At 39.9% G+C, this 20,595-nt stretch overlaps 1 protein-coding gene across 30 annotated transcripts in view; it reads left to right on the plus strand.

The window, feature by feature from the left end:
- The window catches only part of CLIP1 (CAP-Gly domain containing linker protein 1), a 123,935-nt gene that overhangs the window by 91,534 nt on the left and 11,806 nt on the right, over window positions 1-20,595 (plus strand). For all 30 annotated transcript variants that reach the window (XM_072722734.1, XM_072722755.1, XM_072722742.1 and 27 more), the window contains one exon: window positions 3,380-3,500. In XM_072722734.1, the coding sequence (XP_072578835.1) occupies window positions 3,380-3,500 (121 nt within the window). The remainder of the gene's footprint in view (window positions 1-3,379; window positions 3,501-20,595) is intronic.

The raw sequence follows: 20,595 nt of genomic DNA on the forward strand, positions 1-20,595 counted from the left end.
TGGCTATGGACACAGAGGATCATGAGCAAAAGACTGTGGCCCATGCCGCTGCCTCTCTAATCTTGGCCTGTCCTCCTCCCTGGAGCCATTGTCCCCACATCTCTGACCACCGAGGAGGGGAGTAGCTTGGCTGAGGAGGAGTCAGGACCATCAGGCAGACAGCCTGTGCTGCTTTTGCTTCTCCACCTTTTTTCCGGCCTACCAGGCCTGGGGGAATCACCCCTTCTGTTGGTAATCTGGCACACCGTGGCTAGGGTTCTTTAGCAGGAGGGCAGAGCAGTAGGAGACACCAGGGACAGGCTTCAGAAGCTGGTGGAGGGAGTAGGAGGAGTAGGTTGAAAGCCCCTGCCCCCAGTGACTCTGTTCCCTGCCCTAGACTTGGCCACATTTCAGGGACCATCTAAAATAAATATACTACATAATGGGAATGGGGATCATGCTTCTCAAAAAAAAAAAAAAAAAGGCAGGGGGGCAGTCATTTTACCATTCTTTCATTCCTCAGGACTCAAAGCTAGAGAATGAGCTGCTGATTGTTTCTCTGTGGTTCAGCTTGTATATGGGGCACTCTGTGTCCTTTAGAACTTCCCTGGTATCTCCCCTAGGTTGACAGGATTTCAATTCCTGGAGGAAAATGGACACCAGTTTAGACACTGGAGTTCTAACTGGAACTACCTCCTACGGAATATTGCCCTTGGTGCTGGAAACCAGAGCTTGTAGCTAAGTGTTCTTTCTATGCTATTTACTAGACTGATTTTAGAAAAACTTGGTTTAGGTTAGCCAGCTCCTATTATCAGGTGGAGTGAGGAAATAAAATGTTTTCTCTCTGACATATAATTTTCAATCTTAGGGAAAATGATATAAGTAGTTTAATTATTGTATTTAGTCACCTGGCACAGTAATAAATCTAGTATAGATTTAGCATGGCAATTAATAGATTTATAATAGACTTATAAGTACAGTGTTTGCAAGTCAATGTGAACAATATGTATTTGCCTCTCCATTTGTGTGTTTTTTTTTTAAAGATTTTATTTATTTATTCATGAGAGACACACAGAGAGAGGCAGAGGTATAAGTAGAGGGAGAAGCAGGCTCCCTGCAGGGAACCTGATGTGGGGCTTAATCCCATGACCCTGGGATCCTGCCCTGAACCAAAGGCGGCAGATGCTTAATTACTGAGCCACCCAGGTGCCCCTCCCTCTCAGTTTTAAAACTGAGATAGTCTTCTGTCATGTAGAAAGAAAGGTAGCTTTAAAAATTGTTAGAAATACTTGTAGGTATTTTCAGAATTATTCCCTAGAGTATTTCTGGAAATTGAGCTGTGAGAGCCTCCTCTATGAAATGCATGTACCCTGCTACACTCTAAAGAAAAATGGAAAGGTGTTTCTATATTCGAATCACAAGTGAGGTCCATCACCAGTTTTAACTCTAGTTCTCTTGCTTCTACAACTTACTGGCTTTATGATTTGGGGAAAATCTCTTACTTCCCTGAGCTTCAGTTTTCTCATCTTTAAAATATAAATAATATTGGCCCCATTGGGGTTTGAGGACTGATTGAGAAAATGTTCATGAAAGCATTTTATCGATTTTACATTGAACAAATACTGCTTTTTTAGATCAATACTTTAGGGCATTTTGAAATTTCTTTGACTCCTTATTTTAATTTTCTTTAGTGTGGGCCTTTATTTTATTTTATTTATTTATTAAATTTTTTTTAGTGTGGGCCTTTAATAGAAACCACGGATTTAAAAAACTATTAAGGGGTGCCTGGGTGGCTCAGTCAGGCATCCAACTTTTGATCTCAGCTTAGGTCTTGATCTCAAGGTCATGAGTTCAAAACCTGCACTGGGCTCCACGCATGGTATGGAGCTTACATAATAATAATAATAATAATAATAATAATAATAATAATAATAAACCATTAAAAGATGAAAATCTTTAAGAGACCAAGAGCAGGATCACAAACATATCTCTGACCGGCTACGCAGATGCTGAGACCAAATAGCTCCTAAGGAAGACAGCGACCACCTAGGAATAAAAGATTTGACTTACGATGATTTCATCCTAAGTAAAATCTTCAGATTTGTCAAGAATTGATGGACTTTGGCCAGAAGGTGAACTTGAGCTGTAGTTGTAGAGTGTGTATGTGTGTGTGTTTGTGTGTGTGTGTGTGTGTGTGTGTGTGTGTGTGTATCCATAATTAAAATCAACCCTCCTAGCTTTTGAATGACTGGAAGCAAAGATTAGTTCTCTGTTTTTCTTCACTTGCTAAGTAGACGTCTCTGTAAAACACCTAATTTAACGTGCTAGCAGAATTTTTGTGTAGATTTCTTCCCCTAAATCTTACCCCAGTATGCATATTATAGGTGGATGGAGAATTAAAACTCAAACTGAAGATGCCAGGCATTGCCACCCATTAGACAATTGAAGTTAAAAATAGATATGTTCCTGCATCAGCAGATGGATTCATACCCAGAGGACTTGATTCAGGATTCAGCCATGTATGACAGCTTCCTAAATGGAGTTGAGCCAACACAGACTTAAATCTCATAGTGGCATCAAAACCTTCTCTGACAGAAAACTAAAATCCAGTGATCAGATAAAGTATTTTCAATATCCATGTGTAAAGGATGATAATTTGAGATGTATATTTTGTATAATTTTAATTGTCAAGATGTTTAATAAGTGTTCACATTCTGTATGCTGATGTTCATGATATAGGTCCGCAGGCTATCTTTTTATTTGCTACTTTTAATTACAACTCAGCATTGTGGAAAGAATACAGTCAAAATGAAACACCTGTTATGTAACTGGAAAGCCTCATTTCCTTTGGGCATTTCACCTCAAGAGGCATCCTAAAAATATCTTCAAATTCACGCCAGCACTTGACTCTAACAGATACTGGCAAATGGGACCATTAGATTTTTATTTCTGCCAGAAAAAAAGCCAGATTACGGATCTGTGCAGTCAGAACAGAGTACCTTGGCTTTATTAACATACTGGGTTTTAGCATAATTTTCTAGTGGAAATAGTCCTTAAAGATGAGAGGACTGACCATTTCGCTTGTCATTTATTTTACAGTAGCATTGCTCTTTGTATGGGGAATGTTGAGAAGTGGGTGAGTGTGGGTGGAGAGAGGGTGGGATGTAGTGTTTATCAGGCTTAAAAAAAACATGTAATGATTGTGGGTGGCAGTCCTCCTCCTGAAAGGTGAGAGCCATTCAGCCCCTTCGTCCAGAGATACTGTGGCCTCCTGTTGTTATAGATCCCATTGGGCACGTGACCCAGATATATTTTCCTCAGTGCTGTGGAGCTGGTTGTCTCCCACAGTTTCCTTGCCTGTCTTGTTTCTATGGTAACCCTGCACTCACTGTCCTTGCAGAGAAACCCTCAGGCAGGCATCAGCTCAGAAGTCCCAGCAGCTTTCGGCTTTGCAAGAAGAGAACGTGAAACTTGCTGAGGAGCTGGGGAGAACCAGGGACGAAGTCACAGGTCATCAGAAGGTCAGTGGGTCCGGGGTGGGGAAGGGTGGGCAGAGGTGAGGGGACGTGCCCAGCTCTGCCACGCTCCCATCTGCTGTTGTTGGCAGGATGCTCGGAGGCCCCTCCATGTGGTTGGCTCATTCCGAATGGGATTTCAAGTTGCCTGTGTGATGTCTCCTTGCTTTCAAGTGTGCTGCTGTAGGACTTAGGATAGGAGTTGACAGATTCTTAAAAAACAAAAAACAAAAAACACCCCAAAAATCCCAGTAGCAACACAGGGAACTTGTAAGGAAGTGGAAAATAAGACCTCTGTTAGGCAATCTCATAGCAATGCATTTAAATGGAAAGGAACAATATCTTCTCCCTACTATTGCCTGGATTCCAAAATTACTTTTCTCCTAAGATTCTTTGTTTTTTTCTTTCATCAGAATTGGCTTGAAGGAATCAAATTCCCAGGATAAGGGTTTGGTGTGGGGGTTGGCAGCTGTTTTTAAATAGAACTCTCCTTTTCTTTAAAAAAAAATTTTTTTAAAGCATTTCCTAATGGAACTGTGTATGTCTGTGCAGTTGTGTGCGTTGACATGTGGTATGTCACCTGGAATGGGCTAACCAAACCCATTTGCTTTATACTTAAATCACAAAGATTTCTGATAAGTTTATTAAGTAGTGAAACAAAACTGATTTTAAAGAATGCTGTACGCTGCTTTTTATTCTTTCTTAGTTGAATCAAAGTGGTAAATTGTCAGTCACATCTGGCCTCAGCAGAATCTTAAAATGAGATTTTTAAGAGAATTTTACTGTGTGGTCATTAATTCTTGCTTTATACTTTAAGAGAATTTTTTTACCCCAGCATACTTTGCAAAGATTAATTCTCAGGATGGAGTCATTTGGAGGTAATTATATTGAGAACCCAATGACATGGTGCAGTTTGTGATGAAAGCACTTTTTGGGGAGTTGATTTCCAATATTAAAGTCTTCATTCTAGCTTTCCATGATATTTCTCATGAAAGAAATGCCAATTCTCTCCAGACTCCAGGATGGCAATGATGCTTTGGTGATATTAGCTCACATTTACTGGCTCTTACACTGTGACAAGCACAAATAAATGATAGCTGTCCTATCATTTAATCTTTACAATAATTCTAGGAAATGGCTCACTCTGTCATTATTTCTACTTGTAAGAGAAGAAATAGATACATAAAGATAGTAATTTGCTTACCCTCAGTCAGGGACTAGTGTCACGAAATGTTTGCCATCTTCTGATTTGGATCAGGGAAAGTTAACTTAAATAAAGCCTTATCCTTTGGTGAGAACCTGGAGTTTGTGAAAAATAGGAGCCCTTTGACCAGATGAGATCTTTCTTTTTCTTGGCACAAACTAGAGCTTCTAGAGCACTGCTTAGCTCTCTCACTGTGTCTGTAAGTTCTTGAAAGAGAAGGATCTCTAAGAGGTGTCTCACCTGACTTCATGGAACATCTCTGGTAGAGCAGATTCCAGACGTGGGAGGAACACGGAGGGATCATCCTCTCCTCTCATGTTGTGACCTTAACTGGACTGTTGATTATATTTCTTGCTTCCAGTCACTCAGAACTGGAAAGCAGTGGAAGGTAGGCAACCTTCCAATGGGATGGGAAGGCAGGGCTCCCTCCCTCCCATGCTCTCCTCTTGCATGTTGGCATTTGAATTGCCTTCCTTTTGAAAAGGTTTTGTCACTAGAAATTTGAAAGTCAGTGACTTCAAAGGGTGTTACAGAACAGCTCGTGCAAGGATCAAATAAGAAAAGTGACTTCTCTTTAAAGGACAGGTTGTTAGGCCCTTACTAGTTCTGTGTTTTATTCAGGAGAGAAAGGAGTATGAACTAGATAATACGCTTCAATGGTAGAACTTGTTAACAATGATGTTGATTACCAAGGAGGATTATGTGTAATTCTTCCTGAAATAAACACAAATATAAATAAATACACACACATATATATAGTGTCTGTGTATATTTATTTCAAAAGAATGGAGAGAATCACCCATCTAAAATAATTTAGAAGCAACATTAGTCTACAGAAGACTGATTAATTCATTGGCTCTGTTACTCTTACTGTGTAATCTTCAGGAATTTAGAGTACTGCTTACTTCTGTAAAATCACAAATTTCACTTTATTGTAGTCACGCCAAATTATTGACCAACTATGTTTAGAAATATACTACAGAGCCACCATGTTTGGCAGAAACTCTCTTTTTTAAAAAAAGAGAATTTTAATTGTATTCCTACAGAAACATGACTTTCTAAACTGAAGACAGTGGAGATGAAGTTGATAGGGCATGGGTAAATACCAACCCAGGACTTGAGTTCTATCCTGATTGCTTTATTTAGTGGCATTGTAATTCACGGAGTATTTATGGAGCTGATGGCTTTATCTGTTTCACAGAATCTTCACAGAATCTGTTTCACAGAGGACATGCCTCTGAGATAGGAAGATATTTTGTAGACAAGGAGAGGCCCAAAAGTGGGCCAATATGCCAAGGACACACAGGCATTGGAGCCAAAACCTGTACTAATGGCAGACTAACACGGAAGCCTGTTTCCCTGCTCCTAGCTTATGCTGAGAATAAAACTTACTTTTACTTACTTCATAATTATTACTGTTAAGATGAAAAAGAAAGAAAAACTTGTGAGCTAGGAATGTAGCAGGTGGGGGTCAAGCAATTGAGAAATGCACTCTCAATTTTTTTTTTTTCCTGCTTCAAATATTTATTTTGCTTAGAAAGCCCAAATCACTTGCATCTTCAGCATCTCACTGGATTACTTCTTTCACGATGAGGGCTATTTGATTTCCTGTTTGTCAATTGGATGTGAGGTCATTTATTGAAATAAAAGAATCCCTGCCTCCTTGAGACAGTGGTTTTATAGAACATACTCTCTTTTTTTATCAATTAAAGAAAATGTAGGATATTCTGAGATTAGGAGGGGTGATCATGAGCAGGACTGGTTGGTCAAAGTTGAGGAGTGGTGTTCGTTTCTGCTTTTTGATAGGAATTCTCGTCTGACTTGATTGACTAGTGGGCATCGTGCACCCCCATGAAGAAGTATTCTAACAGTTGGAAGGACTCCTCTATTTGTTCCTAGTTCTCTAGAACAGAGCTGGCAAAGCCAGAAACAAAACCCACGTGTCTGCATTCTTTTTTGTCTGCTCTCCCCATCAGACATTCTCCTTTCCAAAGGGAATTGTAGAAGTTGCCTTTCCCAAGTGGAGTACTTATTTTAGGGGCACAGAGGAGCAAAATCCAGGGTCAGTTGGGACTGAGAGAGGCTTGATTTATCTAGCATCAACTGTGACAGAAATCTCTACAGACAGTCAACAGAGTGCCCTGTCTTTGAAAAAGGAATATATTAGATTGAACCATATGAAATTGCTTTTGTTTTGCAATTTCGTATTGTTCAGCCGTATTGGTTAGCATAACTTACCTCTTCTTGATAACTGACAATTATGAAAATTGTCACATAATTGCCATTGTCTGTTGGCAGTACTTCACTTTCCTGCCTGATGGCCTGACTGGTTTCATGCTGCTTCAGGTTTTGTATGTGTAAATGCATGTAACAAACTTTACTGTTTTAGCCATTTTACAGTATATAATTTGGTGGCATTTGGCACATTCACCATGCAGTGCAGTCATCACCTCTGTCTAGTTCCAGAACATTTTCGTCACCCCAAAAGGAGACCCTATGCCCATTGAAGTTGTTACTTGCCATCACTCCCTTCTCCTCACCCTGGCAACCACTAATCTATTTTTTGTCTCTATGGATTTGCCTGTTCTGGATGTTTCATACAAATGGACTCATAGGGACACCTGGATGGCTCAGTGGTTGAGCGTCTGCCTTTGGCTCAGGTCATGATCCTGGGGTCCTGAGATTGAGTCATTCATCAGGCTCCCTGAAGGAAGCCTGCTTCTCCCTTCACCTATGTCTCCGCCTCTTCCTCTGTGTCATAAATAAACGAACAAACAAGACTCATGAAACATGTGACCTTTTGTGACCAGCTTCTTTAATTCAGCATCATGTTTTCAGGGTTCTTCTGTGTTCTGGCAGGTGTCAGTGCTTGCCTCCTTTTCATGGCTGAATGGCATTTTATTGAGTGCATCACATTTTGTTTATGCATCTGCTCCAAGTGTTTTAGGGCTCCTTTCTCAATTCAGACTATCAGGGTCCCTCCCAAAGTCTGTCTGCATCGCTGCCTGTAGCTGTGAAGCCTGATTGACACTTTGGATCTTCTGTGGGATGTAAAATCATCATTTTCTTAAACAGCGGTTCCTTTTTATTTTTATTTTTAGTTTTATTTTTATTTTTATTTTAGAGAGCACACACGTGTGTGAGTGCGGAGGAGAGAGGGGCAGAGGTAGAGAGAGACTCAAGTAGACTCCCTGCTAGACACCTCTTAAAAGTAGTTCTAAATCTTGCCATTCTGTTCATTCACATTTATAGCCCTGTCTTCTTTACTTCCAAACTTTTAAAAGGCATATTTTCTGCTTTTAATTTCACCTCCCGTTTTCTCCCCGATCCCTTGTGATCTGCTCCTCACCACCACCAGTGTACTATTGAAATGACTCTTGCTTGAGTCATAGCTCACCTTATGATTGCACAAGTGCATGGCTTCCTTTCCATCCTCTGAACATTTGGCACTGCCACCTACATTTTTGACTTTCCTCCTTTGACACCTTCCATGCTGTTGGCTCATGTTTTTCCCATCACACCTGGTCAGCTGCCATTCACATGTCCACTTTGCCATCTCCTCTCCCCCTGTCCCCACATGGTAAATGTCTCCTCACAGTCAGAGGCCTATCCTCCAGCCTCAGGGCTCCCTGCTTCCTGCTCTGTGTTCATGTAGTAGTCTCTACAGCTCCCTGTCACACTCAGAATGCGGTGTTGTGGCTGTTGCTTATGCTTCTCCCCACACAGGCTGTGAGATGGTGGGAATCCCAGTGCATGGTATGTAGGTTTGAATGAATGAGCAAATGATTAAATGCACACCTCATTTTTAGCCAGGGCCTCAGGATATAGAAATCTTAACTACTCTTTCTACTTTTTCACATGATTTCAGTTACTTCCAGTGTCACAGGTTTGTTACAGAGTTGTGGTTACCACGTGTGTGCCTCTGTGTGGATAGCATCCAGTGCAAAATGAGGAAGGGTCATATAATTTCAAGATTAATGGAAATGATACAGAGCATTATTTCCTATAAAACTAATCGTCATAATATATGAGTTTTCCTATAGAAATAGTCACCTTAAGTAGTTACTTTTGAAACGTCTGATAGATTATTTCCAAAGCCCACAGGTATTCCCCCTTGTAAGGACTGCAGATACATTGCACTGTCACCATGGGAACAGTGCTGATTTCTCCCCCTAACCCCCTTCCCAGTTATTTGCAAAATGAGGTTACATTTTTGTTTGTAAAAACTGGACAGGGATTAGATCTCAATAACTGTACTTTATCAACACTTCTTTCTGACAGAGGTTATATTATAGCAAATGCAGTCTACAAAAAATTGGGGCTACCATCTAGATTAATTTATGAATAATTGTCTGCAAATTTTTTAAGATTGGGATCCCTGGGTGGCGCAGCGGTTCGGCGCCTGCCTTTGGCCCAGGGCGCGATCCTGGAGACCCAGGATCGAATCCCACATCGGACTCCCGGTGCATGGAGCCTGCTTCTCCCTCTGCCTATGTCTCTGCCTCTCTCTCTCTCTCTCTGTGACTATCAAAAATAAATAATAATAAAAAAATTAAAAAAAATTTTTTAAGATTTATTTATTCATGAGACACACACACACACACACAGAGGCACACACAGAGGCACAGACACAGGCAGAAGGAGAAGCAGGTTCCATGCAGGGAGCCCGACGTGGGAATCAGTCCTGGGTCTCCAGGATCACACCCTGGGCCGAAGACAGCGCTAAACCGCTGAGCCACCCCGGCTGCCCTGCAAATGTTAAATAAGCCTAGATTCACAGATAGGAATGTTTAGAAAGAGAAAACTTTTTTTTTTTTTTTTGAAAACTATTTTTTACTAAACTCTACTGCCCAGCATGGGGCTCTAACACATGACCCCAAGATCAAGAGTTGCATGCTCTACCAACTGAACCTGCCAGGTGCCCCAAGGCAACACTTGTTTTTAGCTTGTCATATTTTATTTTGGAAAACAGTGTACATTAGCCATTGTAATTTTAATCTGGGCTCGGAGACTTCCAGACAAGTAGGGCTGAGTGAAGCTGGTCACAGAATCTTTCTTCTTCAATACCTAATGAAGAGAACACACTTTCCTGATTAGGGGGTGGGGGTAGACTCTAGGAAAATCCAGTAAAGCCAATTGGCTTCATGCTGTAAATATTAAAATTGACAACCAAGAAAAGAAACAAGATTGTGGTTTGACTCTGTTGACGCTGTTCCCAGTAGTAAGAGAAAAGAAAATCCTGATTTTTTTTTTTAAAGAGAGAACACATGAGAAGAAGGGATGAGGGGCAGAAGGAGAGGGAGAAGCCCAAGTAGGCCCAATACCCAGCGCAGAGCTCGACATAGGGCTTGATCCCACAACCTCAAGATCATGACCTAAGCCAAAATCAAAAGTTGAATGCTCAACCAACTGAGCCACCCATGTGCCCCCAAATCCTGATAATTTTTACTCTCCCATCCTTGTGCCAAATCCAGTTTAGGGAAAATGAGATTGAAGAGGTGAATGAATAGCCTGGGAGAAAAGTCACAGAAGAATCTTTGAGACTAGAAGCCCTTTTTGACCATCTCAGGATTTTACCAGCAGCAGAAAGAATTGCTGATTGTCATTTTCCATAGCTAATCAGCAGAGTGGCTTAAGTAAAAAGGATGGTGGGGGAGAGTCCTATCATGATAATACATTCACAAGTGAGCAGTCCAGGAGAGTCCTCTACTTCGAGAATGTTCTCAGGGAACCTTGCCCTTTCTTTCTGCTCTGCTGCTACCCTTAGCACATATATGTCATTCTCTTGGTCACCAGGGCTCTTGTACCTCCAGTCACTGTGAAACTTTCCAGGAGGAAGTAGAAGAGGTATGAAGTGGGGAAAGGCAGGAAGGCCTTCTCTTTATATGGGTTTGTCTTTTAATTTGGAGAGGAAAATTCCTATCTCTGTAATAGTGTCGTGTAACCACCTCCAGCCATAAATGAGGCTGCATTCCCTTCTCTGTGAAGGGAAGGCAGCAGAGGAGGTGAGACTAGATGTTGAAAAAGACAGTTTCATAGTATCTGCCTGAGACTGAAGCCTGAGGACATATTCTTGCAGGAATAGAATTACCTTTGTTCCAGAAGGGGCATGAAAAGAAAAATCCAGGGATCCCTGGGTGGCGCAGCGGTTTGGCGCCTGCCTTTGGCCCAGGGCGCGATCCTGGAGACCCGGGATCGAATCCCACGTCGGGCTCCTGGTGCATGGAGCCTGCTTCTCCCTCTGCCTGTGTCTCTGCCTCTCTATCTCTCTGTGACTATCATAAATAAAATAAAAAAAAAAATTAAAAAAAAAAGAAAAAAAAAAAGAAAAGAAAAATCCATGAAAAAGACCCCCAACAGATTCTGTACATCTCCTTAAAAGCATTCCCTCCATCCTTGTCCTTGGCCCTCCAGCTACAGAAATGTGTAGACTATGGTGCTCAGTTTTCCAGTGGTACCTTGGAGATGAAGATTAAAGGTCTCAGATAAAGTAGGATGGATATCAGGGAAAATGAATATATCACATGTGAACAAACATAAGGTCTAGGTAGAGCTGCCCATAGTAAGATGAACACTTGAATGCCTCTTGTTCCAAAAGAAGAAAAAAAAAAAAAAGAATGGAACATAGGAATCCAAAGAAAGATGAGGAATTCAGGCCATGAGAAAGCAATACCCAAAGTGGAATATTGCTTTGTGTAATATAAAAAACTTCAGTGACTTAAATGTTTTTTTTTTTAATTTTTAAAAATTTTTTTATTTATTTATGATAGTCACAGAGAGAGAGAGAGAGAGAGAGAGAGGCAGAGACATAGGCAGAGGGAGAAGCAGGCTCCATGCACCGGGAGCCCGACGTGGGAGTCGATCCCGGGTCTCCAGGATCGCGCCCTGGGCCAAAGGCAGGCACCAAACCATTGTGCCACCCAGGGATCCCCTCAGTGACTTAAATGAAGCAAGTGTTCAAAGGATGATAAAATGACACAAGTGGAACAGAAAAAGTGAAGAGTTAAGGAAATAAGGGAAGACCAAAACAGCACCATGTCAAGACTCCTAAATAAATAAGAAACAGAAAGTCAAGTGAACATTTCTAAATATCTAAAGGAAAGTCTAGAGCTAGTCATAATAAAGAGGGAAACAAAGATATTGAAGAATTAGAGGAAAGATAATAGCCTTGGAGGACAGAGAGAATCTTAATGAGTATAATTAGGATCTCTGAAGTAAGGAATTCAACAAATGTGACAGAAATGTTAGGAGATACAATAAGGAAATTTCCCCTAAGTGAGGAACCGAGTCTGCATTTAGGAAGGACATAGTAGGTTGTATGGAAGCTCAGTTAGGGAACCCAGAGTGGATGGTGGCGGAGGCAGTCGTGGTGGTGGAGGGGGAGGATATTGATTCAAAGCAATTGACACCAAAAAATATAGTGGTTATTAATGAAATTCAGGAATATAGAGAGAATTCTTGAGGTGCCCAGGCAGAAAAAGCATATTCCTTATAAAAAAGTAAAAAAATAAAAACCAATCCACTGCAGCCACATTTAATGGCAGAAAACTGTGCCAACACTGTTTCCAAAGTTCTAAAGCACAGAAAATGTAATCAGAAGTGTCATATCCTGGCAGTTACTACACAGATAAGACAGATGTTTTCAAAAATCATCTGGAAAAATAATCATTGAAGAACTTAGAAGCAGTAACATCTGTGAGTTCTTCTGGAAAGTAAGCTGCTTGCTGATAAAATCTGGCCATAAATCAAAATTCAGGACTTAGCTAAAGAGAAATTGTGGCAAAAGGGCTAGTACTGGTGTGAGCACTAAATGCAAGTAAATAGACAACTCAGCTAATAGCTCAGGGAGTTACAGATACAGAATAGAATCGTGTTTAACCTTTATTTGGAAGTGATTTCAAACTTTGCAAAAAAAATCATAAAAATAGAACATAGAATACTTATATACTTGTAAGGTCTTGTTTTTACCTAACCACAGTGCAGTTACCAAAATCAGGAAGTTTTAACACTATTATCTAATATACAAACCATATTCCTATTTAGGCATTGTCCCAATAAATGTCCTTTATAGTTCCCTCCTCATCCCCATTTGGTTCAGGATCCAACCCAGGATCATGCATTTCATTCACTGACTCCAGTCTCTCTTGTTTTCTTTATCTGTGAAATGCTTCTGCCTTTCTTTGTCTCTTATGACTTTTTTTTTAAATTAAAGAACAAGACAATGATGTATAAAATCCTTAATTTGGGGTTTGTGTGAGTTTAATCATAATAGTTAGTTATGCATTTTTAGCAGGTATATAATTGATGTATCCTTCCAAGAGGCGTGTGATGTTGCCTCTTATCCCCTTTATTGCCTCTTATCCCATTTATTGATGATGTTAATTTTAGTAACTGAGTTTAAAACACTTGCAAAGTAAAAAGAAAAAAGGGAAAAAGAAAAACATAAACAAATATACAGAGAGAATATGACTAACAAATTTGAGGTAACAGAGTGGAAAGAAAGTGGAAGAAAACAACAAAGAATAAAATTCAGAGACTAAGTTGACACACATGTGCACTATATAAAGAACCACTTCACGTGTATTGGCCTCACTGTCCCAGTCCCTCGCCCTATGGCCACACAATCAACAACATTCTTGACAACCATCATATCTATGTGTATGTGTATTTGAAAATGCATATCTATTTATTTATCTATTTTGTGGTTACAACAGATTTTCAGGATACGAGGTTTAACATACAGAAGTCAAATCACTTTTTTATATACCAGCAGTGAACAAGTGGAATTTGAAATTGAAAACATACCTTTTACATAAACACCCCCCCTATAGAAATACTTAGGTAAATAACAAAATATGTATAGCATTTGAGGAAAAAACTTAAAGAACTATGATGAGCAAAATCAAGGAAGAACTAAATAAATGGAGAGATATGCCATGTACATGGATAGAAAGACTCAATATTGTCAAGATGTTGGCTCTTCCGAACATGATCTATAAATTTTACACAATCCCAATCAAAATTCCCGGCAAATTATTTTATAGATATTGAGAAACTGATTCTGTAGTTTATATGAAGAGGTGAAACACCCCAAAGAACCAACTCAATATTGAAGAAGAGCAACAAAGTTGAAGGATTGACACTACCTGACTTCAAGACGTAGAATAAAGCAATGGTAATCAAAACAGTGTGGAATTGAGAAAATAATAGACAAATGGAGCAATGGAACGGAGGGCTCAGAAATCAACTCCTATAAATATAGGCAACCAATCTTTGACAAAAGAGGAAAGACAATACAATGGAGCAAAGATTATTTTTTCAAGAGACGGTGCTGTATGTAACTAATGGACATCCACATGTAAAAAGTAAATCAAGACACAAATGTTACATCTTTTGTGAAAATTAGGTATAAGTGGATCATAGACCTAAATGTAAAATGTGCAACTATAAAACTCTTAGGAAATAAAGTCAGGGCAGGGATCCCTGGGTGGCTCAGCAGTTTAGCACCTGCCTTTGGCCCAGGGCGTGATCCTGGAGTCCTGGGATCGAGTCCCACATCGGGCTCCCTGCCTGGAGCCTGCTTCTCCCTCTGCCTGTGTCTCTGCCTCTCTCTCTCTCTATCTCTGTGTGTGTGTCTTTCATGAATAAATAAATAAATAAAATCTTAAAAAAAAAAAAAAAAGGGGGAAAGCCTAAATGACCATGAGCACAGTGGTAACTATTAGGTACAAGACTACCAAAAGCTTGGTCCACAAAAAAGAATCAATAAGCTGAACTTTATTAAAGTTAAAAACTTTTGCTCCATGAAAGACAATGTGAAAAGAGAAATGAGAAGACAAGCTACAGACTTGGAAAAAGTATTTATAAAGAATACATCTGATGAAGAACTATTCCTCAAAATATACAAAGAACTCTTTTTTTTTTTTTTTTTTAATTTTGGTGGTGGTTTATATTTTATTTTATTTTTTATAAATATTTTTTTATGTTTTTTATTATTTATTTATGATAGTCACAGAGAGAGAGAGAGAGGCAGAGATACAGGCAGAGGGAGAAGCAGGCTCCATGCACCAGGAGCCCGACGTGGGATTCGATCCCGGGTCTCCAGGATCGCGCCCTGGGCCAAAGGCAGGCGCCAAACCGCTGCGCCACCCAGGGATCCCTATACAAAGAACTCTTAAAGCTTAACAATAAGAAAGTGAATAACCCGATTACAAAATGTACAAACGTCCTAAATAGACACCTCACCAAAGAAGATATGTAGATGGAAATTAGCATATGCAAAGTTGCTGAACATTATGTCATTAGGGAATTGGGAATTATTTTTTTTAAAGATTTTATTTATTCATGGGGGGCACAGAGAGAGAGGCAGAGACACAGGCAGAAGGAGAAGCAGGCTCCATGCAGGGAATCTGATGTGGGACTCGATCCTGGGACTTTAGGATCACACCCTGGGCCAAAGGCAGGTGCTCAACCGCTGAATCACCCAGGTGTCCCAGGAATTGTGAATTAACAATGAGATAATATGATACAACTATCAGGATGGCCAAACTCTCAAACGTTTGGCATTACAAATGCTGGTGAAATTGTGGAGGAACAGTAACTCTCATTCATTGCTGGTGGCAGTGCAAAATGGTACAGCTTGCTTTGGGAGACAGTTCAGCAGTTTCTAATAAAAGTAAACATACTCTTACCATAAGATCCAGGAGTTGTGCTCCTTGGTATCTACCCAAATTCACTAAAAACTTAAATCCACACAAAAGCCTGTGCACAGGTATTTATGGCAGATTTATTCACAGTTGCCAAAACTTGGAAACAACCAAGATGTCCCTCAGTAGGTGAGTGAATAAATAAACTGTGGTCATCCAGATGATGGAATGTTATTCAGCCTATCACACCATGAAGCTGTGAGGAGGAACATAGGAACATTAAATACATATTACTAAGTGAAAGAAGCTGATTTGAAAAGGCTACATACTGTATGGTTCCAAAGATAAGACATTCTGGAAAAGGGAGAAATATGGAGACAAGAAAAAGATAGTGGTTGTGGGAGGGGTAAAGGGGGAAAGGAATGATGAATAGGTAGACTACCAAGGATTTTTAGTGCAGTGACACTATTTTGGTCATACTGCAGTGGGGATACATGTCTTTATACATTCATCAAAACTCACAGAATGTACACCATCAAGAGGGAACCTAATGTAAACTGTGAACTTTGATAATGATGTGTAAGTATAGGTTTAGATTTTGTAACAAATGTTACTACTGTGGTGTGGGATGTTAATAGTGTGGGAGGTTGTACATGTGTGGAGACAGGGAGTGTCTGGGAAATATCTATACTTTTTTAATTTTATTTTTTTAATTTTTATTTATTTATGATAGTCACACACACAGAGAGAGAGGCAGAGACATAGAGGGAGAAGCAGGCTCCATGCACTGGGAGCCTGACATGGGATTCGATCCCAGGTCTCCAGGATCGCGCCCTGGGCCAAAGGCAGGCGCTAAACCGCTGCGCCACCCAGGGATCCCTATACTTTCTGTTTACTTTTGCTGTGAACTTAAAACTCTCTAAAACATAAAATTTGGGCAGCTCTGGTGGCTCAGTGGTTTAGTACTGCCTTTAGCCTGGGGCGTTATCCTGGAGACCCAGGATCGAGGTCCACATTGGGATTGGGATCCCTGCATGGAGCTTGCTTCTCCCTCTGCCTGTGTTTCTGCCCCCCTCTCTGTCTCTCTCATGAATAAATAAAAAAAATCTTTAAAAAAATAAAACATAAAATTTATTCAAAAAATTGTTATTTACCCATGATAACATTAATATACGTGGATTAAACAATGATTAAGAGAGTGTTGGTAGAGGTTGGCAGAATGAATATTTTAAATTTTTTTTAAATTTTTATTTATTTATGATAGTCACACAGAGAGAGAGAGAGGCAGAGACATAGGCAGAGGGAGAAGCAGTTTCCATCCACCGGGAGCCCGACGTGGGATTCGATCCCAGGTCTCCAGGATCGCGCCCTGGGCCAAAGGCAGGCGCTAAACCACTGCGCCACCCAGGGATCCCAGAATGAATATTTTAAAATGATGATCTAACTACATGCTATTTGTTAGAGACACAGCTTAGATTCAAAGACACAAATGGGTTCAAAGTAAAAGGAATGGAATAGATATTCCCTGCTAATAGTAACCAAAAGCAAGTTGGAGTGACTATGCTAATATCAGACCAAATAGGCTTTTAAGACAAAAATTGTTACTAGAGACAGACATTTCATAATGTTAAAACATTTAATAAAATGTAACAATTATAAACATATATGCACCTAATAATAGAGCCCCAAAATATGCAAAGCAAAAATTGTTAGAATTAAAGGAAGAAATAGACAATTCCACAGTAATAGTTCGAGACTTCAATACCCTATTTCACTAATAGAACAACTAGAGAGAAGATCAACAGGAAACAAAGACTTGGACACTATGAATCAGCTAGACCTAACAGTCATCTAGAGCACTCCACCCAACAGGAACAGAATGCGCATTCTTCTCAGGTGCATGTGGAACATTGTCCAAGATAGACCATAGAATAGTCTCAAAGGATTGAAATCAGGTGAAGTATATTTTCTGACCACAGTAGATTAAAACTAAATTGTGACACAAGCATCTCAAGTGTTTTTGTTTTTGTTTTTTTAAGATTTTATTTATTCATGACAAAGGCAGAGACATAGGCAGAGGGAGAAGCGGGCTCCCTGTGGGGAGCCTGATGCGGGACTCAATCTCAGGACCTTGGGATCACGCCCTGAGCTGAAGGCAGACACTCAGCCACTGAGCCACCAAGGCGTCCCAAGTATCTCAAGTGTTCTAATTTACATTTCCCTGTTGACTAATGATGTTGAGCATCTTTTCATGTTCTTATTGGACTTTTATCTCTCTTCTTTGGTCAAGCATCTGTTCAGATCTTTTGGCCCATTAAAAAAAAAAAAAAGATTTATTTATTCTAGGTGGGAAGGGGCAGAGGAAGTGGGAAAGAGAGAGTTCCAAGCAGACTCCACACTGAGTGTGGAGCCTGACACAGGGCTGTATCCCAGAACCCTGAGATCATGACTTAAGCTGAAACCAAGAGTCAGACAGATTCTCAATTGCCTATGCCACCCAGCTGTCCCTCTTTTGCCCATTTTTAAATTTTGTTGTTTGCATATTATTGAGTTGTGAGTATTCTTAAGTTCTGGATACAAGTCCTTTATTACATTGTGTTTTGCAAGTGTTTTCTCTCAGTCTGTGGCTTGTCTTTATACTCAACAGTATCTTTTGAAGACCAGTTTTATATTTTTAAGAAGACTTTATTAACACCTTAGTGATTAATCACCTGACTGTGACTAAGTTTCTTTTAATTTTATTCATTCATTCATTCATTCATTCATTCATAGAGACACAGAGAGAGGCAGAGACACAGGCAGAGGGAGAAGCAGGCTCCATGCAGAGAGCCTGACATGGGACTCGATCCAGGGTCTTCAGGATTACGCCCTGGGCTGCAGGCGGCGCCAAACCACTGCACCGCCGGGGCTGCCCTGAATACCAGTTTTAAATCAAGTCCACTGACAATACTGCAATCTCAGTGAGTACACTTAGCACCTAGATTTTGTTTTTTAAAGATTTTTACTTTATTCATTCATGAGAGACACAGATAGAGGCGGAGCCTCAGGCAGAGGGGGAAGCACGCTCCCTGTAGCAAGTCTGATGCAGGACTTGATCCCAGGACTCCAGGATCACAACCTGAGCCAAAGGCAGACAGATGTTCAACCACTGAGCCACCCAGGCGTCCTTAGATTTTGATTTTAACTGTACTTCTTCACTTCAAAGATTCTTAGATAAATGGTTGATTCCAAGATTGGGACAGAGAGAGTACAAGATGATCCTGGAATATCCTATATACCAGAAAGCAAGGAAGTGCTTAAAGAATACTAGAGATTAGTCAAAAGCACATCATAATTTTGTTGAAGGGGCTTCCACTGACCAAATCTCAGATAATTTGAACATCAAAAGAAATATTGATAGTAATGGAGTATAGTCTATTCAGTAACATAAGAAACCATGATCTATCATAGAAACACAAAAAATGGAGGAAAAACAAAGGCCCTTTCTTAGGGGGAAATGACAACTAGTAAATAGGTGAAATGATGGAATTAGAAAATCACTATTGGGTAACCATGGGTAGTCTTTATTTAGGGAAGAATCATCAATTGGTGCTAAAAGAAATGGATTGAAATTTTGCTGAGGAGAAGGATGCTTATACATTTTCAAAGTATCTCTTCACAAAATACTTATTAATTACAAAGAAAAAAGTAATACCTTTATGGTGAAGAAACATGGAAGATGCTTCCTCAACCAAGAGATCAAAGTTACCCTCACTGGAAGACAACATTGTTTGCTTCTTGATCCCTATTGAGAAGGACACAGGATTTGTTCTGTGGCGTTCTGGCCAAAAAGTGCATGGTCTGACTCTTCTCAAATGGAAACATCAGATGAATCCAAATTGACGTTGTGTTGGCTTGTGTCCCTCAAAAATGTCAAGGTCACAAAAGATAAGGAAAGAACGAGGAATCAGAATCAAGAAATAGAACTACCAAATGAACTTGTCAACCTGGATTTGGTCCTAGAGCAAGAGAAGGAAGAAACATTGTCTCCTGTAAAGAAAACTATACCATAAGTACTCCAAACTTCTGTTCCGTGGAAATTCAGGCACAATGCACCCTCCAAGAAAGAGGGAGAATCTCTGCATACATGTTCTTTAGTGTGTTATTTTTCACATGTTGATTAATAATTTGTATTTTCTCTGTTGTAAATTGTCTGTCTTTATCCATTTATCTTAATTGTAGGTACGTCTCAGTACCTACTTTTAATTATAAAACAGCTTCCTTGCTTAAAAAATATAAACTGTATAAAAGGATGTAAAGGAAAAAAAAAGAAAGCCCCTCTCATCTCCACATCCCACTCTCCAGATGTTCTCCCTCTTATTTTAGTTTTTAAAGTTTGTCTCCCACCCTTTTTCCTTTCTTTGACTCTTTAAAAGTTTCTAAATTGTTTTTAAAAGATTTTATTTATTATTCATGAGAGAGACACAGAGAGAGAGAGAGGCAGGCTCCATGCAGAGAGTCTGATGCGGGACTTGATCCCGGGACTCCAGGATCACGCCCTGAGTCGAAGGCAGGTGCTAAACCGCTGAGCCACCCAGGGATCCACTAAATATTTTTAATGAATTTTCATACAGCAAAAGCATACATCTTTAATGGACTAGTAAAGCAGAATTTACATTGGAAAAACTGAGTGTTTAACCTTGATAGATTTTGTGATAAACGTAATTTTATGTTCAAAACATGTTTATGTATATTTAAGAACTTTGCTGTGAAGACCTCATATCAAAGCACATACATAACATAAGAGATACAAAATCAGAAATCAGACCATAGCTCTATACAGTGAGCTAATAGCTTCAATTCTGGGCTGTTGGAAACCATTCCAGTCTTTGGATTATCCTTTGCTTTTGGGGGGAAAACCCCACAAAGGAGTATTTTCACCCCTCAGTTTTATTTCAATTTCAATATAAAGTTGGTATTTTAGATCATAAATGTTGCGTGGTACAGACCTGGAGGATAGGGGTAAGTCTTCTCACAGGATTAACTAACTGAATCCTTTGTTTTTTATCCTTCATAGAATAATAGGATTTTAGAACTAAATGGCCACTAGAAATTCTCTTCTAATCTCCTTGTTTTGTAGGTGAGAAACCAATGCCTGGAACATGGAAGGCATGAAATGAGGCCAGTGCAGGGTAAACAGCCTGTTCCTAGCCTCCCATGAGTTAGTGACACTTGATCTCTGTGATTTCAGTGAAGGAGCCAGAATGTTATC

The sequence above is a fragment of the Vulpes vulpes genome, chromosome 10 (genome assembly GCF_048418805.1).
Source record: "Vulpes vulpes isolate BD-2025 chromosome 10, VulVul3, whole genome shotgun sequence".
NCBI classification, from domain to species: domain Eukaryota; kingdom Metazoa; phylum Chordata; class Mammalia; order Carnivora; family Canidae; genus Vulpes; species Vulpes vulpes.